The sequence below is a fragment of the Melanerpes formicivorus genome, unplaced genomic scaffold (genome assembly GCF_026170545.1).
Source record: "Melanerpes formicivorus ecotype bairdi unplaced genomic scaffold, bMelFor1.0.p_v2 SCAF_161, whole genome shotgun sequence".
Taxonomy (NCBI): Eukaryota; Metazoa; Chordata; class Aves; order Piciformes; family Picidae; genus Melanerpes; species Melanerpes formicivorus.
Window position 1 is genome coordinate 135,546 of NW_027142513.1, and position 23,918 is coordinate 159,463.

Sequence of the window (23,918 nt, forward strand, 5' to 3'; positions counted from 1 at the left end):
CAGGAATAAGCCCACCTTAATATCAATAGAAATAATTTAAGTATCCCAAAGAAATTAATGAATAATCCTCAAGTTACTAGAAAGCACTTCCTGCAAGAGTATTTGACAAAATAAATGCAAGCATTAAAAAAACAAACTAGAAATGTTTTTTAATATTCTCAAGCACTGTATTCACAACTGCACTAGCAATAATGCCACAATCTGTCTTCATGTTCAAACATACCCATCTACACTATCAATGTAGCGATTAGAGTATATATATCACAAAAATTAATACAAAAATATCCTGCACTTCTGGAATTTCTAGCTTCAGATAAAGAGCTGACTTAAGAAACCAGGCAACTCAGTTTAAAATATTGTTCTTAAAGCTTTATAATCCAATTTTACTTTCATCTTTTTGTACATAAGCATTGTGTGACCATGTAATTAGAAAAGCGTGACATCGTTGCACTTCCTCATACACATAAGACTTCATCAGTTACAGAATCACAGAATGTTAGGGGTTGGAAGGGACCTCAGAAGATCACCTAGTCAAATCCCCCTGCCAGAGCAGGATCACCTAGAAGAGACCACACAGGAAGATGTCCAGAAAGTTCTTGAATGTCTCCAGAGAAGGAGACATTCACCAGAATGGCTTTCATTAAGGAAGCTAGTTACCTTGAAGTTTTTAGTTGTTGCTCTCTAGTATGTATGTCATTTTCTCTAAATAACCAGTTCCCCAAAACTGTACTTCTCGTTTCATGTGAGCTTCTTCTATGATGTCTATTATTACAATACTGTACTACTGAGAACTACAAGATCTATTTTCAGAATATTCTAATGATTAAACACTGGATTTTGCCTTCCTCCTCCACAGATCAAATGCAAGTATGAAAGTGACGACATCTGTGAATCTGGGTGTTGTTTAAGGGACATCAAGACTCAAGTTTCACACCTTACTACAGTGCTATTTGCACTCAGAGCAGCGATTTTTAATTGTATCCACTACAGCTTTGGGTAACAAACTCCAACTTACAATTTTACCAAAAAAGAAAATGGATGTAGCATTTGTTTTTTATCTTTCCCTACAAGTATCAAAGACAAAAACATAATGCCTAAAAAGTTTAACAGTTCCATTTTCTGAAAACTAAAGCTTCCATTTATGCATGATTACAGCCACACCTACACTAATACACTTATTCACATGCATAATCACAACCACTTCAGAGAGCTTATTGCTACTAATGAACACTGCACACTGCCTCAGAACACAGTAAAAGTTAAAAAAATTCATCACCCACAATCATCAGATAAAGGATCAGAAAATATATTTGTACACATAAGGGGATTTCATTAACTCTTAAGTTTCCTGTCTTGCCTCTACTTTGTAGTATTATGGAATTACACATGGAAATGTGGATCTATCTGCAGCAGCAAATGCAGCTCTGAAAAAGATGCACAAGAATGTAAGCCCCCATTAAAAAAACCAACAAAAAACAACACAGCCACACAAAAAAACCCATGCACCACAAAACACTACCACCATCTTATCTTTTGAAAAGAAACAAATTCACTGGAAGGAATGCCATTTGTAATGGTCTGCAACATATCCTAAGAATCTATTTTCATATTTCCACATTTGAAGACATTAACTTCAAAATATTTTAAAGAGAAGTTACTCTCCTCTATCACCACTGCATCCACTCTGCTTCTTAATAGCATTTTAATGTATTAGACATACTTCAAATATACACATGACAGAAGACATCTCAACTTTGTCTAGATTTACAGAATTAATTTGCATGACTATATGGTAGTAAAAGATGAAACACTTGTAGAAAGGCGTTTGTGACACTGAGACTTGTAGGCAGAGTTGCCAGTTTCAGAACTGTGCTTACAGAGATGCCAAAACCAACACTTAATATTTCATTCTGCCACACTGTATCATGAAAGCACTACAGCAACTCCTGTGAAGCATACATCCAGGGAAAGAAATATGCATTTCAGCTGTGATAAATCTCATTTTATTTCACATGGCAAGAACATTACTTATTCCATCCAGAACATTTGATCTTCTGATCAGAAGAAAACTTGAAAATATCCCCAAATTGTTTAGCATGTGGTTGCTGACATCTGCAAGGTAGATAAGGAATATTATATCTAAAATCTTCCATGTTTATGAAGATATTTCATATTAACAGTTCAAAGTAAGAGATGTTTGGGGGTTAATTTGGTTTAGGGCTTTTTTAGTCACAACAATTTTAATTTTGCTTAAAAACAATATCCCAACATCACTGTTGCCTGCATTTTCTCCACTCTCTAGATAGTCAGAAGAAAAAAAAGTCAGAAAGATACATGTTAGCAATAACAGGCATGAGGTTTTCCTGTAAGCTCTTATGTTTTTTATTTTCTTTTTAAAGGTTAAGTTAGAAAAAGAAACGTTATTTCTAGGAAATTAATATGTCACCCTATTGTTGACAAGACATTTCAATACATATTACCAGTTAAGAGCATCTGTTTTATTTCCATTAAGAATTAGTCTGGCTTCAACCACTGAGACCCTCTGGGGCAAGATTATAAGGAGGAAATACTGGGAACTTCTAAGACATCTCAGCCTTCTTTTTGTAAAAAAATAGAGAAATCAGTGTTCTTTAGTACCTTGCTCAATAATTACTCTGCTTACAATTCAAGCCTTCTCAAAAATCCCATTTAAAAGGTACACAAAAACCCCCAAAATTATGTGCAGAATTCAAAGTTTTGCACAGTGCTGTCATTATAAAGTTGTAAGTAACTTTTTATTCTTCCACTAATGAAGAAATTTACTTGTGGCCAGAAAACAGTATCTCACAGTCCTACTAAATTACATTAACACTAAAACACCTAATTCCTTTCTAAATTTACAACACTGAATACCGTAACCTTATTTTCACATGTGAACTGCAGTTGCTTATCCCCAAGTATTTAGACATGAATGGACAATGCTTTATGTGACTGCCCTGTAATAAGTCTGTAAATTCATTTTAACCTAGCATGATTTTCAACCCCATTTTACAAAAACAAGGATATGCTAACTTGGAAGTTCACTACTTGAATACTGCTTGGATTCCAGTTTCTTTCTCAAGAAAAGTTCATTTTCATTAGGCAACTAAAATACTTCTCCTGTTATATCACTGTTTTCAAAAACTGAGCACACAGACCCAACAAGTGTGCAAGAGTCTCTACTGAGGTGCTGGGGAAAAAAAAGCACTTATTTATCTAATAAAAACACAAATTAAGCTGTGCTAATATTAAATATCTGACTTGACACTGGAGCTCTCAGTCAGATGGTTGTCACATATGGTGTGCACAGTAGAGATTTTGGCATAAGAGCTGGAATGCCTAGATGACAGCACTGCACTCATTTATTCCCTCACTTTCAGCTTATTATAGTTCAGTGTGTGCACTGTTAAGCATATTTATGGATTATATTGTCCAGTTTTCACTAAACTACCCCTCACAAAAGGGGACAATTAGCATAAACTGATTCCTACAAAGACACTACAGAGTAAAGATAATACTACCAATGCTAAGATGAACAAGTAACAGAACAGCAGCTGACACTCCTACACCTGCATTAGGAATAGTGTGGCCAGCAGGAGCAGGGAGGTCATTGTGCCCCTGTACTCTGCATTGGTTAGGCAGCACCTTGAGTACTGTGTCCAGTTCTGGGACCCTCAGTTTAAGAAGGACATCGAAACACTTGAACGTGTCCAGAGAAGGGCAACAAGGCTGGTGAGAGGCCTTGAGCACAAGCCCTATGAGGAGTGGTTGTGGCCGGGAAGAGGTTGGTCTCTTCTCCCAGGCAACCAGCACCAGAACAAGGGGACACAGTCTCAAGCTGCGCCAGGGGAGGTTTAGACTCAAGGTGAGGAGAAAGTTCTTCACTGAGCGAGTCATTCGTCATTGGAACGGGTTGCCCAGGGAGGTGGTTGAGTCATCCTCCCTGGAGGCGTTCAAGAGGAGATTGGACGTGGCACTTGGTGCCATGGTCTAGTCATGGGGTCTGTGTTGATAGGTTGGACTCGATGATCCTCGAGGTCCTTTCCAACCTAAGTGATACTGTGAGATACCTTGTATGATCTCATTTTGAACAATAATGTCTTGAAAAGCTAACCACAGAAGGCTACTACCTTTCAGAAAACTGCACTAAGTATTCTGCATAATTATCCTGTTGCAATAAAAATTGTGCATCAAAATACCAGGAAAAAAAATAATCAAAAACTCAAATAAAGAGCACATGCCATCCAATTTTTTCCCTTTAATTCTATATACACAGACTTTATTTTGCTTCATCTACAGAGACTGCAAAAGGAAAACAAGTATTTTCTTTTTCCTAGTCCCAGTTTCTTAGTGTCAAGTAATGGGTCACTGACTAGAACAACTTGCACTTATTGCAGAGGAAAAAAATTACTTAAACAGTTAATTCTGAATAGTTCATTCAGCAAAATGCTAGAAAGGGCTGTCATAAACCAAGAAAGAGTCCCAGCAATACTTCTTAACAGTTTTTGTTGGACTATACTTAAAAAATGTTGTAAATATCATTAATTTAAACATAAATATTAGTATATTCACAAAAATGAGCAGCAAAACCTTCATGATATAGTATATCAGCAGCAACAGAACCAAAAACTGAGTCAGCTTTTCCCCCAACAGCACAGCAAAACCATAGCAGTCACTAGTACATAAAGAGTGCATATGAACAGACATCTCCCCTGGTACGGGATTATTTGATTCATTTTAAGTGCTTATAACTTTATAGCATTCTTTTCTATGCCCTATATCTTTTGTAGTAGATTTAAAAACACATCAACTAATGGCTTATCATTTATTCTCCTACATAACAGCAACAAACCAGAAAAATAAAAAGTAGGACAACACTAGCCCAAAAAAATTAAATGTATTAGCTTTCAGATGAACAGCAAAATTCACATTTTCACCTACCTACCTACCCACCCCAGGAGTATATAGCTCAAAGCAACATTCCTGTGAAGTTACTAAAAAAATTAATCTCGCATTTATACTGACTGTTAGCAAGTACATGGACAGGTTGGGAAATCAGACAACTCAGACATAAGAACTCATAAAACATTACTTATGCATGTAAAACTAAAGACTCCCCCTGAACTACTTGGCAGCTCTGTAGTTAACAACTAGGCACTTCATCTTCAAGTTTTATTGTTACTGACTGTTAAAAATGCACTTGGTTTAGAAGTCAAATTCTACTCTAAAATCTGAAGCTCCAGTAAAGTATAACTTTTTTAAAGTAAATTAGTATGTTTGCACATATATCACAGAGAGTACTCTTGGAAAAGCTTTAACTCCCTTAAAACCCTGGTATCTTTCATAATTTTTATCCTATAAACAACAGCAAATGCAGGATGCTAATCTCAAAATATTTTGAAAAAATATAGAATGGGGTAAGTTATATTGGTTTATGTTACATTGTTCATTTACTTTTAACACTACAATGAAGTGGACTTGTTATTGATATACAACTTCATGATACAGTACAATATCAATCTACTCAATAATTAAAATATACCAATTGAGATAGCAATTAAGAGATCATACAGTAATTTTGTCTTGGGAAGAGTTATAGCATAGCACAGGTGCTGACACACTAACAAAACCATGCTGAGTTGCATCTTCTTCCACAGGCTGAATTGCAAGCGGGATAGCTATAGCCACAGGGATGAGCTAGAGATGATCTCAATAGCAATCTGAAATCCCATTGTCTTCTCCCATATAAGAGCCAGAATTTTAGTGATTCACAGTGAAAGATAGAAGAAAAATATCACCCATCACTATCTTAAATAAATAAGGTAGCCTTCCTTTGTCTGAAGCTCATGCATTCTATATCCTGAATAGAGTTGCAGTTTAAAGAATAAAAAAAATAAATTAAAAGGTGTTAATTGAACATTCAAATCTCACATACACACTCAAGATGGTCTGAACTGAAGTTACATGAAGTAACACATATTCATTATGATAAATATTTGTGTTTACCTACAGGAAAGATTACTGAACGCTGAAGTACTGAACTTCATTCTTAGCCTTCAGCTCATGGCACACCTTTTCAGCACAGAAAACAAGGAAAAAAAAGACTATAAACAGCAATATCTACCAGTCAACATTAAATTGGTAGTAGTGTTCAATCTCAAGCCCTACGGCAGTCAGCCACCAGAAAATAAAATAAAATCAGACAAAGTATTTCAAACTAACTTTTCTCTGCCCAAACCAAAATAGCCATCTCTGAAACATTAATACAGTGGTTTAGAAGCAAGGTATTCCACAGCCAATCAGACCTTTGCCTCCTCTAAAAATCATCTGAAGTGAAAAATGAACCTCTAACAACGGGCATCCCTTGTTGATACCAACAGATACTTAAAAGCACTGCAGCATTGCAGGCACAAGCTCTCCTAAAGCAGGTTAAGCAGCAGGAGGCACCTGCCATTCTTTGGTTCAATTTGCCAGATGGGTAAGTACAAAACCAGTCCGCACTGACTTGTAAATGCTCCCAGACAGCATGATTAATGACCCATAGATTTATTAAGAAATGTTAGAAAAACCAGTAAACATTAAATAATTTACTCTCTTCACCACAATACACAATAATATGCAGATTCCTCATTGCAAAAGGAAACTGAACCACCCGGTACTTAACTGTCAAAGAATTAAACCATCTTCAAAGCTTTTCACTGGTAAGGATTTTAAATTAAAAACAAAAATCCAACTTTAAAAATAAACTTCAGCTTTTTTGCTCAGTACTCAAATTGAGCCAGTAATTATTGATTTCATACCCCCCCACCCAAAATCAGTTCTACTCCCACAGTTTATCTTCTTAGTATGAGAAAAAATGATAGTGTGAAATATTAATATAAAAATAATTTAAGTACAAAACTTGTCTATTAATTCCATAAATTTTAAATGCCACTTCCTCCAAGCCCAAGATAGATGCATTCCCTAGAGAAAAAAATCAGGTAGATATATTAGGAGACCTATATGGAGGAGCAAGGAGCTTGTGAAGGAAATCTCATGGAAGAAATTTACAGTTCATGGAAGAAGGGACTTGTCACTTCAGAGAACTATAGAGAAGTTGTCAGGGAATGTAAGAAGGCAAAAGAAAGGTCAAAGCCCTCTTACAACAACTGAAGCTGGCAAAGGAAGTACAAGAGAACAAGAAGGGCTTCTTCAAATATATCAGTAGGAAAAGGAAGAACAAGGAAGGTGTGAGCCCACTGCTGAACAAGGAGGCAGCCTTGATCCCTGAGGATTGAGAGAAGGCAGAGTTGCTAAATACCAGCCCCTGTGAACTCCAGACCTTGGATGAAGGAGAGAAAGCCTGGAGGAGGGAAGACTCCACTAGTCAATGAAGACTGGGTTAGAGATCATATTGGATATTCACAAGTCCATGGGGCCTGAGACCCACCCAAGAGTGTTGAGAGAGCAACCTGATGTTGTTGCTCTACCGTTCTCCATCATTTTTGCAAAATCCAGGCAGACAGAAGAGGTGCCTGAGGACTGGAGGAAAGCCAGTGTCACTCCAGTCCTCAAAAAGGGCAAGAAAGAGGTTCCAGGAAACTATAGACCATTGAGGCTCACCTCCATCCCTGGAAAAATGATGGAGCTAATCATTCTGGAGGTCATCTCTAAGCACTTGGAAGAGATGATGACGACCAGGAGTAGTTAGCACGGATTACCAAGGGGAAATCATACTTGATTAATCTGATAGCATTCTATAATGTCATAACCAAATGGGTATATGCAGTCTACCTTGAGCTTAGTAAGGCATTTGACACTGTCTCCCATAACATCCTTGTAAGCAAGCTCAGGAAGTGTGGGATAGAAGAACAGACAGCAAGATGGATTAGGAACTGGTTACAAAATAGAGTGCAAAGAGTGGAGCTCAATGGTGCCAAGTTCAGATGGAGAGTCATAACTAGTGGAGTCCCCCAGGAATCAGTGCTGGGTCTGGTCCTGTTCAACATCTTCATCAATGACACTGAGAGGACAGAATGTCTGCTCAGCAAGTTGCTGACAATACCAAACTGGGAGGCTTGGCTGATTTGCCTGAAGGCTGTGTGGCCATTCGGCAAGACCTGGACAGCCTGGAGAGCCAGGCAAAGAGCAACCTAATGAGGTTCAACAAGGATAAGTGCAGAGTTCTGCACCTGGGAAGGAATAATAAACTGCACCAGTACAGAATAGGAGGTAATCTGCTAGAAAGCAGCCCTGTGGAAAAGGACCCGGGAGTCCTGGTGGACAAGAAGTTATCCATGGGACACCAATGTGCCTTTGTGTCCAAGAGGGCTAATGGTATCATGGGGTGCATTAAGAGGAGTGTGTCCAGCAAATCAAGGGAGGTTCCCCTTCCCCTCTACTCCGCACTACTGATGCCCCACCTGGAATATTGCCTCCAGTTCTGGAATCCCCAGTTCAAGAGGACCAGGGATCTGCTTGATCCCTGGACACAGCGATTAAGGAGCTGTAGCATATACCTTATGAACAAAGGCTGAGAGACCTGAGTTTTTTCCAGTCTGGAGAGGGGAAGACTGAGAGGGACTCTATTACATGCATATAACTATGCAGGTTGCGTGTCAAGAAAGAAGGGACAGCCTCTTCTCATTTGTGCCCTGTGACAGGACAAGGGTCAATGGATAACTACAACACAGTAAATTCCACCACCAGTTAGAATAGAATAAACCACGTTGGAAGAGACCTTCAAGATCATCATGTCCAACCTATCATCCAACACCACCTAATCAACTCAACCATGCAACCAAGCACTCTATCAAGTCTCCTTCTGAACACCTCCAGTGATGGTGACTCCACCGCCTCCTCGGGCAGCTCATTCCAAAGGGCAATCACTCTCTCTGTTTAAAATTTCCTCCTAACCTCCAGCCTAAACCTCACCACAACATGAGGAAGAACTTTAAGGATCAGAGAGCACTGGAACAGGCTCCGCAGAGAGGTTGTGGACTCTCCTTCTCTGGAGACCTTCAAGACCCATCTGGATGCATTCCTGTGTGACCTATCCTAGATTACATGGTCCTGCTCTGGCAGGGGGCTTGAAGATCTCCAGAGGTTCCTTCCAACCCCTAACATCGTGTGATCCCATTTCCAGTGTTCATTAATGACTATGGAAATTCTCAAAACACATGGCAGTTCAGCCAGTGGCTGCTATCTTGTTACTTGGAGACTAAGGAATCACCTCATTAATGTTTGTAAACACATAAAAGGTGACTATCAAGAGGATGGAGTCAGGCTCTTCTTTGGGGATGCCCAATGACAGGTCAAGGGGTAATGGGTGGAAATTGAGGCAAAGGAACTTCCATGTAAACATGAGGAAAAATTTCCTCACTGTGAGGGTGATGGAACACTTAGAACAGGCTGCCCATGGGCATTGTGAAGTCTCCCTCTCTGGAGATATTCAAAACCTGTTTGGACGAATTCCCACATGACCTGGTATAGGTCATCCTTCTCTGGCAGGGGGACTGGACTAGATGATCTTTTGAGGTACCTTCCAACCCCTAACATTCTGTGATACTGTAATAAGTTCTTCATAAATACTGAGGATAGCTAGTAACTCACGAGCTTTATATTTCCATTTTCATCCCAAAAGTCACTATCTTCCTGCATGCATCATTCTCTTACAATACTTGAATAAAATTCATAACATTGGTACAACCAATAAATAGGGTTAAAGACTGATGGATAACTCAAGTAAAGCAGACATTGATTAGCCTACATTCTTACATTAAATGCTGTTCTGCAAACAAAATGGCAAAAAAAGTTACATTTGCAAATATGTTTTTCACAAGGAATATTCCCCTACCTCCACTACATAGCTCCACATCAATTTTAGATAGCTGGGTTTCACACAGCTGGCTACTATCCATAACTTGTAGGTTGTTTTGTCTCACTAGTTGAGCAATTCAGATCTGATTTCCACTTACAAGCTATTTCACAGTGCTACTCTATCATAGGTTGACTATTTACAACTACCTACACAAAAATTTAACTCTGCATCTAAGAACAGGAATAGACAATGTCATATCTTGCTAAAAGCCATTTCCAAAGATTCCTCTTCACAGAGTATTTGCTCTACAGCATTACGTTTCCCTAGAGACAGTCCTTAAGAAGCGAACAAAGCCTTGATAGCTACCTGAACAGAGAACCACTATCCAGTCTGTACATCAAAGAACACATGTCCTGAATTTTTGAGAGAGACAGTGTTTTAAAAGTATTAAAATTCATCATAACACACATGGAAGTGGTAGGGGCATATTCATTTTGTATTCCATGACTTTCAGAGATGACTTTTCAGCTTGAATAGCATTCCACTGTAGATTAAGTTCAAAATCACCATTATGAAATCCATGCTGCCTCTGATAGGAACAAAAGAGTGTGTATGTAGAAAACTACTTTATACAATAAACCTATACATTAATTAAAAATGGGAAAAGTAACTAACCACAAGAACCCTGAAAAAAATAATCTGGCAATTAAAGGACTGTTTTCAAAGAAAATATCTAAGCTTTCTTCCTAGGAAAGAACCAATTTAGGTAAGATTTGTACTCAACTTCCTAGTTTAAGAAGCTTCACACATTACAGAACAGAGTTCTGTGAAAAACACAAAAACCAGTAAGGATTTTCAGGTATCACTCACCTATAAAAGCAAAAAGTGACAAATGGATCACTGAATAGACCATAGTAAGAACAGTTATGGGTGTAAAACCACAGAGGGGGGCAAAATGAGAATTCAAATCTTAAACTGCATTTAAACTATATTTTTTAAGTATTTAAGAGGCTTAAAACTAGTAAGAAATTATATATCAATTGAAATAAAGTAGAATTGATACTGAGGCTATTGAAACATCATAGCAATTTTAAACAAAAATATGTGATTGGTAAATCAGCTGTTTGTCTCTGACTAAAGACCGTGAATGACCAATGCATTGGGACTAATCTAAGATTGTTTAGTTTAAGGTGTATCCATATGAAAGAGTTCTGTGACATTCGAGACATTAGGATTTGTCTAAAGATTGATTATTAAATAGATTTATACCTCTAAACCAGAAAAAGTCTGTGAAAAAGATGATCCTGGATTAAACCATGGTAAAATGTATCACACTGCTTTTTACCTCCAGATCCTAGCTGCTTGTAGAATCTGTATTCCAAATGTAGCTGTGGTGCTCTCGACTTCATTGGCTCCTGATTTAAAAACAAAAACAACATTTAAAACAAAGCCTCACTGCCAAAGCCTATGAACTAACACACTACCTGTCACACTAACCCAGCTGCTTCCAATATTACAGGTAATTAAGAGACTAAGAAACCTAAATCTCAATCAAGTGAGACTAGAGTACACTGGGACATTTACAACTTGTACTGCTCCACAGGACTGAGATTCAGTATGAAAACCCAATCACAGACCCACAATAGAACAGCTGAAAAATAGCCTGTCTATCCAGAGGATATGGGTGATGCATCTTGAAGCTCTTACAAGGTATCAGTGATACACAGATAAATTGACTCAAAAGATGTTCTCAAACAGTCAAACAAATCTACGTCACGACACCAGCCAAAGACTCAAGTTAAACCCTGTCTTACAGAAAAAAATAATTTTACTTCCTAAAGCAAGGGGGGGAAGTGTTAATATGTATTTACAGTCCATTTATTTCCTGTCAGTTTTCTGAAGCTGCCTTATTTTTGCAAGGATGCTTACTGTTGCTGACCAGTAACTCCAAACGTGCAAAGGAAATAAAACGTTTTATCCAATGAGTATTGTGAAAGGGCAAGCACAGTAAGCTCCTCACATAAAATGTGTTTTGTTTCTACACATCCCATTTTGCAATATGCAGTAATCAATAAGTGAGGAAAGAGACAGAGAGTGGTAAATTACATTAAATGTAATCTTCCATCTATTGGATGGGCTTTGTGCAAATCAGCACTGCCTCCCTTTGCAAGCTGAGGAAGCCAACCCATGCCCAAAGGGTATGAAATGACCACAGCCTCTTGGGCCCAGGTTGTTACGTGTAGCCCACAAGCCCTTCTTGGATATACACTCTCCACAGAAGAACTTGGACTAATCTTGTGAAGATGTCACTGGATCCTTGGATCAAATAAACAGACCTCATTTGCTGTCAGTTCACCTTAATTTACTCTACAAGAATTTTTTTAATCTAGCACAACCTCCCTGCTGCCCACAGCTAGCTTGGGAAATCAGGTAATGACAACTGTTAAATGAGAAGAGAGATAGGGATACATCAAGATAAGTCATGTTGAAATGTAATCCTCCATCACAATCCAAGACTGAAGAATATTCATTAAAATGTAGTTGCAGCATAAAGTCTAAAAAGCATACATGATTATTTTAACAAATAATCATGGTTCATTCTATTTGATTAGTGTTCCAGTACACTTCAACTAGAACACATGACTTGGGAACATGTAACCTCAAAGATCATGTTAACCCCAGAGAACTTTGAAGCCAAGTTCTCCTACTAATATCTTTTGTTTACTTGAAAAACCTCAGGTCTTTGCTAGAAGAACTGTTCCAGAATTACTAAGTGTTCTGTAAATGACCTTCACTACACTGCTTTTACATCTAATTCTAATGATTACTAATGACTTCTATATTAAAAACTAGATAGCTTCTCTTAGCTGTAAAAGAAATTTCACTCAATATAGATCTTGCTGCCAAAGAATTAAACATGCGGTTTACTAAGCACCAGATACTCTTTTCATGATATGCCACTTCTATTCTAAAGGGCTCTGACTAAACACCTTAGTCTAACCATAATGTTAGAAATTTTCAGGAACTCTAATGTTATCCCAAAGCACAATATTCAGATGCTATCTACTTCTCATAGATTTAGCAATCCAGTGCTAACTCCTAATCGTATCTTCCACATCTGCTTCATGATTTCTTAAGCAACAAACAAAAGCTATTTTCAGGAAACATTCGTTTGCAAGGTAAGACACTCGTTATAAGAAAAGATCAGTCTGTTTAGAGCTGCACTTTACAACTTTCTAGACAGGTTCTGAAATGGCATTGTTCTAGACCACAATAATTATTAAAAAAAAAAGGAAAAAAAATTATTCCAGCCTTGGAACCAACCACAACCCTTTTTCCACATATCCCACTCAAGATTTTTAAGGATTAAAATCTTAACAGTCAAATAATTCACCAATCAGTGAATTACAGATTAAAAGCAACAGCAACTACCTCATAACCTGCTATCTTTAATAAAAAGAGAAAGAAAAATGGACTTATTTTCAGAAGCAGCTCAAGAAATTCCTTTGTTGGTATCTGGTGAGTGGTTAAGCATCCTGCGAAGGAGATAACTTTGGGCAATGGAGAAAATTTGTCAAAGGGAAACAGAAGATGAGTATCAAAGGGAAGAAGAATGAGAGGAGGGGGATTATCTGAATAGGGAACAGGAGATTTAAGTGAAGTATATAGGCATGTAATAAGTAGTAAACCTAATGCTAAATGAAGAAGTGAGCAGAAAAGGTACAGTTCATGTATTTTAAATGATTGTTCCTGAAGAACTGCCCGATTCCAAGATACCAATTTACACACTAATAGATCTGCAGAAACATGCAAATTTCACTGGCAGTGCAAGACTCAAATCTCAATTCTTAAGAGTCTCACTGTTTAGAAGAGCTCATTCTAACCTCTCCAACTATCTGATCAACCAGAATAGGCCATATTTTTAAAAAAAAAAAAAGCCAGATTAAGAGTAAAATCCTGGAAGTATAGCTGCTTTATCAAAACAAACATAGTTTACATATAAACCACACAGATTAAAATGCATTCTATGACCCTAGGGCCTCACACAGGAAAATTAAGTGTTTTAACTCTTTCCTTACACAAGTCCTGAAGCTGCCATAAGCATCATAAAGAGAAACACACTTGTATAATTTTGTCCATGAGAGAAGTAAATGCAACATGAAGAAAAGTTTAGGTCAAAACAATAGCTATAAAACCCATTTACTCCTAACATCATAAGCACTTCTGCAAGCTGCTCTTTAAGTATAGACATAATTCATGCTCTTGAAAGAAACACATACAATCCTCCTGCATTAGAGTACACAGTTATACACAGAACGTCTGGCAAAGGAGATGCCTTGCTGCTCAAGAAAACAGTATGCCAACAATGGAATGCAAAAAAGGCTTCAGGATATTGCAGGAGAGATTACCACAACTATACCTTCCAAGGGTGACTGCTCAAATTATCACGCAATTCAAGTAATCCCATTCAGGAAGGCTAAACTTTGAAGTACAACAGGTGCAAAACCTAGAGAAAATCAGGAGTGCCTCATTTACAATGAAGACTGAGCACAGGCCTAAGGACTGCACATAACACACAAAGAATGTAAGTGCTAGAAAGAAAAATCTTTAAAAGGAAAAAAATGGTATACCATGAGCAATTGCAACCCACCTAACTGTTGAAATCCTGGACTGTGTACAATACAACACCACCAAAAAAAACAAAAAACCACACAAACCAAAAAAAAACCCAAAAAACTAAATACTACAACTTGATGCCTGCTGCTTTTAAGAGATCCAAATCTCTTCCAATTTCAAAACAACTTTTAACAAGCTGAAAGATATAAGAGAACCATATTAAAAGAATCCACTAGTTCTACATAGCAAATGTATTTTTGCCTTACAATGACAACCCAAGCACCATGTATGATTTCCACTGATCCCTTCCTTCCATGAGTTTACTGCATACCTTTTCATACTACTAATGTAAGAGGACAATGCAAGAAGTTCACTACATATTCAGAGTTCTTTAAGCACTGGTAATAAATTACGTACATACTTTACTACACTGGTTCTTTTGTAACTTCTAAGTAACTTATTTGATAATGACAGTTCAACTGTAAATGAACACCTCTAAGAGTGACTAATTCAAGAAAAAAAAAATACAGTAAAAGCTGCCACTGAACAGTATCTCTGGAAATTTATATAGGTTGAAATAATACCTGAGTTTATTAAGTTACACGTATAATAATGGTTTTACCACAACCCACTGATCAGATTTAAAAGTTATTTTGCTCTATACGATCAGTTAGCAAATTAGAAAGCAGTAACCACTATCTTGCAAACTATTTCTGAAAGACCTTTACAATAAACCACCATTAAGTTGAAGAATTTTCAGAACTTTTTCAAGTTTTAAACGCACAGAGTTAAGTTCACGATATTTTAAAAGAAAATTAATTTACATCTGGTATAACACATATGATAACCTTGAACACTGCAGTCAGTGTTGCTCTTTCAAACTACCACATGGACGTTTTTAAATCTGTAACAACTTCTGAAATCTGTTTTTCTAAGCAAGGAAAGTGACATAAGTATTTTTCAGAAGTTTATTATATACACTTACAATGCTTTTTAGATTCTTCATCTACAGCAATGTGTTTCTGTTTTCATAGTTTTCTCTTTATGCAACCAGTAATCACTATAGCACACTACAAAAAAAACCCCATTCTCAACTACTGCAGCAACAAGGAATTGATACAAATCCTAAAATATGTTCAATGCCAAAAAGTAAAGAGAATTTAATCTTTAAATACTCTGGTTATGAACACAATCATTTCCCCAAGAAGTTAAAAGTATCCAGAAACAAACACTAAGTAAACTGAGTAATAATAATAAACCAGGTTGGAAGAGACCTTCAAGATCATTGCGTCCAACCCATCAACCAATCCAACCCATCAAAACAACTAAACCACGGCACCAAGCACCCTATCAAGTCTCCTCCTGAACACCTCCAGTGATGGTGACTCCATCACCTCCCCAGGCAGCCCATTCCAACGGGCAATCACTCTCTCTCTCTGTAGAACTTTTTCCTAACATCCAACCTAAACCTTCCCTGGTGCAGCCTAGGACTGTGTCCTCTTGTTCTGGTACTGGCTGCCTGGGAGAAGAGACCAACATCTGCCTGTCTACAACTTCCGTTCAGGTAGTTGTAGAAATCAATAAGGTCACCCCTGAGCCTCCTCTTCTCCAGGCTAAGCGACGCCAGCTCCCTCAGTCTCTCCTCATAGGGCTTCTGCTCCAAACCCCTCACCAACTTTGTTGCCCTTCTCTGGACTAGTTCCAGCAAGTCAACATCCTCCCTAAACTGAGTGGCCCAGAACTGGACACAGTACTCGAGGTGTGGCCTAACCAGTGCAGTGTACCGGGGCAGAATGACCTCCCTGCTCCTGCTGGCCACACTGTTCCTGATGCAGGCTAGGATGCCATTGGCCCTCCTGGCTCCCTGGGCACACTGGAGGCTCATGTTCAGCCTACCATCGACCAGTACTCCCAGGTCCCTCTCTACCTGGCCGCTCTCCAGCCACTCTGACCCCAGCCTGTAGCACTGCATGGGGTTGTTGTGGCCAATGTGCAGAACCCGGCACTTGGATGTGTTCAAACTCATGCCCTTGGATTCTGCCCATCTGTCCAGCCTGTTGAGGTCCCTCTGCAAGAGCCTCTCTACCCTCCAGCAGATCAACTCCTGCACCCAGCTTGGTGTCATCAGCAAATTTACTGATGATGGACTCAATGCCCTCATCCAGATCATCAATAAAGATGTTAAAGAGCACAGGGCCCAGCACTGATCCCTGGGGCACACCACTAGTGACTGGCTGCCAGCTGGATGTGGCACCATTCACCACCACTCTCTGGGCTCGGCCATCCAGCCAGTTCCTAACCCATCACAGTGTGCTCCCGTCCAAGCCATGGGCTGACAGCTTGGCCAGGAGTTTGCTATTGGGGCCTGTGTCAAAGGCCTTGCTGAGGTCCAGGTAGACTACATCCACCAGCCTCCCCACGTCCACCAGGCGGGTCACCTGATCATAGAAGGAGATCAGGTTGGTCAGGCAGGACCTGCCCTTCCTAAATCCATGCTGACTGGGCCTGATCCCTTGGCCATCCTGTAAGTGCTATGTGATTGCATTCAGGATGACCTGTTCCATGATCTTGCCTGGCACTTGAGGTCAGGCTGACAGGCCTATAATTCCCTGGTTCATCCAACCAGTGCTTCTTGTGGATGGGCACAACGTTGGCCAGCTTCCAGTATTTCTTTTAAAAAACAGTACAATGACACAGGAACAAAATACCCACATTTACCAAGTTCATTAGTGAGGGAAACATGTACATTGCAAATGGAATATGTATCACAATACCAGTGACTACATTACAATGATCAAAAAAGTTTGTTGTAGGAATATGCATGTTTGTAGAGCTCTTCCTTAGTCACCTGATGTCAGATGCCCATTAAACTTGTTGTTCCAGCATTTGTTGCACAGAAAATCAATCTACTAAGAAGTCTTAAGGGAGCAATCAATCACCATCAGCTTTACCAACAGATTTAGCCTTTCAAACAGTGACAACATCAACACTGCTTTTATTCAATATGGCCAGAGTACATAATTATATCTATCACTCACTGCTTTCATCTGAAAATGTATTAGGGATTTCAATTAAGGAAATCAAACTACTATATATGAAAGGAAAATTCTGATTAGATATTTTTAATCCCAAATCCTAAAAAAAAAAAAAGACAAAAACCCAACTTACCAGTTTAATCGCCACATACTCATTTGTGTATAAATTTTTTCCTTGAAAAAAAGAGAACAAAAAATAACAATGTGAGACATGGGCTTCTGTGCCATTAAAATCTGAAGATAGCCTTTGAAATAGTTTTTATGTAAGATGTTTGGCTTTGTTAGGCTTATAGTATACCCTAAAGAAAGCTCAGTTCTTGAATAGTGTTAAGTACTAGAAGTTTCACCTGGAGTTTCAGCTATTTCACCAAGTTTGTATAATTTTTATACATCAGAAAAGCTTGAAAATGGGTAAATTAAAGTAAGTTGGATGTGATATTCTACATTTCTGTATTTATTACATAAAACTATTTAAAATTTATTTTTAAATTGTCCTATGATTTTGGAAAAATCAGACACTAAGCAAAGTTGGAATTAATTAGGCCTCTTTTTCCTCTATTCTGCAATGTACTAAGCTTAAAGTTAGGACAAATAAGGCAACAATATTACTGATTTAAATGTTTACACCTTTTAGAAAAATGCATCTGCTGCTTTAGAAGTGATGTTATAACTGGATTAGCATACTTCCACATGCATTACTTCAAACTGTACACAATCACTGAAATATTAAACAACTCGTATGTATAAAAGTAAAAAACAAATAGCAGATGAAGGACAAAGTAGTAGCAGTTACTTCCAACACTTTTGTCTGTAGTCTACACATGACACTGTATTAATGAAACCTATTTTTCCCCTCTGTGCTCAGGACTGAATTTCCCATGTTTATCTCACTTCTGCACAAACAGGGAAAAGTCAATATGAAAAGGTTACCAGTGAAGACAGTTATAGTTAAAGACTATAATCTCAGCTCTAATTCTGATTTTTTAAAAATAGGCTACTCTTACAAAAATGGGGGGAAAAAAAAAGAAGAAGGCACTATTAAAATGTTTCACCTGTTAAGGGATCAACTTTATAAAAAGTCACCAAAGGTCACATGATAATAAACAAAATCTGTATGGGTAGCATACCCAAATCTATGCACCAAAAAATTGGATAATTCCAAGACCTTTCCAAGGACCAGAGCAGAAATCCAGACACATTCAATAGCTACTTCTTCTTATGATCATTTAGGTTACATTTTTAACAAACAACATACTTTGTTTCAAGTTGCTTCTACACCTTTTCATGCCACTACAATCTAGAATAAATTAAAATAATGTCTGGCAGCAGCTCTAGTCATTCAGTCTAGATACATAAATCAGTCATTGGAGTAGCTAACAAATTCAGTTACATTTATGTGACTTGACTTTGGGTTCCAGTAACTAAATGCAGTAATGACAAGCTTATTCTGAAGAAAAATCAGAAAGGACATTAGAACTGCCCATGAGGTAATTCAATTAATTCCTCAAAATATGGCATATTTGACACCACTGTTGATCTAAATAGATATCAGGCATTGTGTAATGCAGCATGAACAAGCTTTCTTTGTTGCCCATCAGTAACTCAGAAAACCCTTAGTCTTAACAGCTTAATATTAAAAACAGTTTAGTCCCTTGCAAATCAGTAAGGCAGTCACTTGCCACATACAGCCAATCTATCATTTGATCCACAAGACACTACAGAAGTTTGGCCCTTCCTTTCTTCTCAGGGGGAAGAACTGCAATGGCTACTAATTTGTAACTGAACTTGTATATCCTGAAGTGCAACTTCACTGCTTTTAAACAACTTTATTCCTCCTTTAAGTCTCTAAGATCTGACACGTGTTCAAAATACATTCCAGTTTGCACAATTACATAAAACAAATTATGTGCTTCATGGAAGGATGCCAACTTTTAAGTTACTTGCAACTGTACCACTATAAATGCAAAAATATTCAATTTAGATCAGAATTTGCAATATCAAACTAAATCCCTGTTTTCAGTAACAGAAGGATTTGAAACATCTTCCATATAGGCAAAAAAGCAGACGCTAGGAAGAAAAAGCCTGCACTTGTCCTGGTGTGGCTGTGGCAGGCCAGTACACTACACTACCTTCCTCCAATTTTTTACTTGTTTGTCCAGTTCAAATACTATCAGACTTAAGTCTTAACTACTTTATTCTTTTTAGAATAAAATAGATTTTACTCTGCATATGCCACAAGCAAATGAGTTAATCTTATATTGATCTGAATGAGAGAAACTGAATTGTGAACACACCAAGATAACAAACAGAAAAAAATGTAACTTCACTACTTTACAGTTGCCTTCAGCAGTAAATGCAACATTTAGTTTAAAATAAAAACTATCACTCAGAGACAGTTTAGGAAAGCTTAGGAAAAAAATGAAGGCAGACTTTCAGCTTGACTCCTGAACTGCAGAGGCATACATAAAACTGCAAAGGTCAAAATATATCAATCTTGTTTAACTATTAACAGGAATAACAAGAGTACCTCTTATTGAGACTGTACTGAACACAGTATCCTCAGAGCTCCAGCAATATTGTTTACATTCTAATTCAGACTAGATGTACAGCCCCCACAGAGCACTACATTAAAGCCTATTTTATGCATGTTATAAACATGCACATGCATACATCATACATTTTCTGCAACCACTATATTAAAAATAGTGTTTGAAGTGTAAAGATTAGTAGTTGTACCAGAGGAAAATCAACAGAAACTCAACACCTACACAGAAACACAGAATCATTTTGGTTGGAAAAGTTCTTCAAGATCATAGACCCCAACAACTATCTAACTCTGAGTGTAGTGCTAAACTATGTCCCTTAGCACCACATCTATTTGTCTTTTAAACACCTCAAAGGATGATGATTAAACCACCTCCCTAGGCATGCTATTGCAGTGTTTGTTAACTCTATTGGTGAGGAAGTTTCTTCTAATATCCAAACCCAATTTCCCCCAGGTGCTACTTGAACCTATTTCCTCTCATCACTTGTTACTAGGGAGAAGAGACTGACACCTGCCTCACTACCCTACAACCTCTTTTCAGGTAGCTGTAGAGAACTACGTCTCCCCTCAGCCTCCTCTTCTCCAGACTAAACCTTACTTCCCTCAGCTGCTCTTCATAAGACTTGTTCTCCAGACCCATCACTGCCCTTCTCTGGACTCACTCCGGGATCTCAGCATCTTTCCTGTAGTGAGGGGTCCAAAATTACACAGTATTGAAGGCACGGCTTCACCAGCACCAAGTACATGTTTCCTCGGTCCTGCTGGCCACGCTACTCCTGATGCAGGCCAAAGTGCTCATGTTCAGCTAGCTGTTGACCAGCAAACCCAGACCTTTCCCAGCAGGCAGCTTTCCAGACACTGTTCCCCAATCCTGTACTGTTGCATGGAGTTTTTGTGACCCAAGTTCAGGACCTGGCACTTAGCCTGCTTGAATTTCATACAATTGGCCTCAGCCCATCAATCCAGCTTGTACAGGTTCCATTACAAAGCTTTTGTACCCTCAATGCTCCCATCCAGCTTGGTGTTATTGAGGGTGCAGTCAATTATAGCCCACCCCAGTCTCAAACACTCTTTTGAATCCATCTCTTTCAACCTTGAAGCAGTGCACAACCTCAAGACTTCCACAAATGCGGGAATAAATTCTTGCTATGAAGTGACAAATTTGTTAACACATACAGAATTCTCAGAGCTTGAAACCCCTGGCTAATCATACTGTCATAATGGACATTTAGGTCCCCAAACCTCATTTTATGTTCTTCCAAAAGCACGCCCCCATCATTTAATGTCTGGTTTAATAAATGGTAATATTTCCAGCTTTACTGCCCAAATTCTTGAAAATTCGACACATTCTTCTCAATCCATCCTTTCTTCACCATCTGACTTTCATCCATGTGTTCAGCAGGGACTGAACAGTGACTGAATTACCCATCTCCCAGATTCTCTCTACAGATGGATTCTGACTGCCCTAACAGCAGCTCACTGTTTAGCCTCACTACACTGCTGCAAGGAAACAAAGGAATCCAAAAGCATGCTTCTATTCAAAACATTGTAGTGCCCACTACACTTAGAACAAGAACTCTAAGGCCACAGTTCTATAAGGTGGACCTACAGGAGGACAATGCATTTCACATATACTTAGCCACAACTACACCTGAATAAACTGCTTCAGTAAGACATGAAAAGGTAACAAAACACAATAACCATGAAGTCACTTCAGCATCTTGGAAGACAAATAACTGAACTGCACAGAGTCCTGAAACATTTTTAGTCCCATAAAGCCTCCTGCTACAGAGACTCTTAACATGTGATAGAGCTTGCACTGGCAAGGGTCAAGCCACAAAAAATGTGTAAGGCAAATTTAAGTTATCTGAAGCCTGAAAGCAGTTTGAAAAGCTGTACGGTGTGTCCACAGACATTTTCATGCCTGGAATGCATACAATAGCCTTTGATAATGTAAACTGGAATACAGAAACAAGGATCTTACCTAACCGCAGTTCTCCAAAATTACCGCATCCGATTTTTTTGCCAACTCGGAAGTTTGGGCCAACCATTAACACTCCAGAACTTGAAGAACCAGTGCCACGTGGATTATGGCCTGACCTCCCACTAGGCCGTGTTGTTCTTTCATCCGGCTTGTCCCTGTATTTCTTTTTATGATCCATGTCAGGTTTACAACACTTCACTTAGATTTCTTCCTCTTTTTAAAATTCAGTGTAAGCAAATGCCAGCTGGACAGAGTGAGAACGGAAACATCACCAATGAAGTGTCCAGCTAGTTACCGTCAGTAAGCAGTCAACAGCAGCATGTTTGTTGCATTCACAAAGCCTTGGCAGCATCTGTAGTAAAAACAGATATCCAGAATGCACAACACCAGCAATATTCAGCAGTATTTCCAGGAATTCTGTCAAAGAAAACTGAAGTCATTCAATACAGTAGGATTCTTGTACAAAATTACCTTTCACTTCAACTGGCTTCACAGATGTTCTGTGAAAAGCACTACTGTAAGCTTAAAGCCTCGGATTCTAGCACATAATGACACGAGAGAATGTGTGCCTACAGTGAACTAAAAACAAAAACTAAAAAAATGTCAGGGCTTAATGCAACAGATGTCTTGAAATCTGAGCTAACTTGTAAGAAATCTTTTTTTGCCCTTTTTTAGATCATCTTCAAGGTGCCCACCCAGATGCTTTCTAATTCCTCCTCTCCAAAAGGAGAGGGGAAAGAAGGCAAAATGAAAAAGCTGATGTGTCAAGATCAAGACAGGAAAATCACTCACCAATGATGGTCACAGGCAGAGCAGATTTGACTTGGGCGAGATTATTATTGCCAATTAAAATAGAGTAAAATTATGAGAAACAAAGCTAGAAATACTTCCACCCCACAGCCCTTCTTCCCAAGAACTTCACTCCTGGACTTCTCATTCCTTTACCTCCTTCCCTCTCCCATGTAGCACAGAGGGGCAGGGAATAGGGGTGGGGTTTGGTCAGTCCACAACAGCTCTCTTCTGACACTTCTTCCTCAGGCTGTTACTCTGCTCCAGCATGGAGTTCATTCCAACAGCAGCAGGAAGTGTCCTTCACAGGTTCCTGAGTCCTGCCAGAAAACTGCCCCAGCGTGAGCTCCTCCATCTTTTCATTGTTCCTGCTTCAAGCCTACTCTGATGCAGGCCCTCCATGGGCTGCATCTTCTTTATGCTACATTGTGGGGTCCTCCATGGGCTGCAGCGTGAATATGTGCTCCCGCTGCCTCCACGGGCTGCAGGAGAATAATCGGCATCACCATGGTCTTCAAAGGCTGCAGGGGAACCTCTGCTCCTCTCCTTCACGGAGCATTGTAACTGCAAGGCGGTTCCTCTCACAGCTACCATGTAGCTTTCTTTTTAACCTTTTCTTAAATATGTTCTCCCACAGGCACCACTATCTTCAGTGCCAGGCTCAGCCATGCCCTGCAGTATGTCTGCCACAGCCCTGTCCTCTCCTCACAGAGACCCCTGCAGGCCCCCTGCCAGCACCTGGGCACAGATACCCAGTGCATTTACAAAATTAACTTTGGTAAACTGCAGACTACAGGTGAGTAAACTGTTTTTTCAAAGCAGCAAATACTTCCAAGAGAGCAGCCAAGCACAGACTTTTCTGTTTAAGAAACCACTGCTTCTGAAACTTTGTGTCTGCACACAGACCAGCAAGCTATTTGTCAGATATAATTTTAAAGCCTGAGAATGCACTAACAGAAGAGCTAAGTTACCATGTATTCAAGGTATAAAGATGAGTTCAAGTTTCAGAATTTATCAGGTGGATTTGTTTTGCAAATGGCATTACCATTTTGAAAGCAAATCAGACAGAAGGAAAACAATCTAATAAAATCCAATAAAGTACTTTGGAGTAAATAATAAATAAACTGATTA

The 23,918-nt window shown here is 38.7% G+C and overlaps 1 protein-coding gene across 6 annotated transcripts in view; it reads right to left on the reverse strand.

The window, feature by feature from the left end:
- CSNK1G3 (casein kinase 1 gamma 3) overlaps positions 1-23,918 on the reverse strand; it is a 65,872-nt gene that overhangs the window by 24,751 nt on the left and 17,203 nt on the right. For all 6 annotated transcript variants that reach the window (XM_068168963.1, XM_068168962.1, XM_068168961.1 and 3 more), the window contains 3 exons: positions 21,999-22,350; positions 17,603-17,643; positions 11,163-11,232 (listed from right to left, as the gene is read on the reverse strand). In XM_068168963.1, the coding sequence (XP_068025064.1) occupies positions 11,163-11,232; positions 17,603-17,643; positions 21,999-22,176 (289 nt within the window). In that variant the 5' untranslated portion in view covers positions 22,177-22,350. The remainder of the gene's footprint in view (positions 1-11,162; positions 11,233-17,602; positions 17,644-21,998; positions 22,351-23,918) is intronic.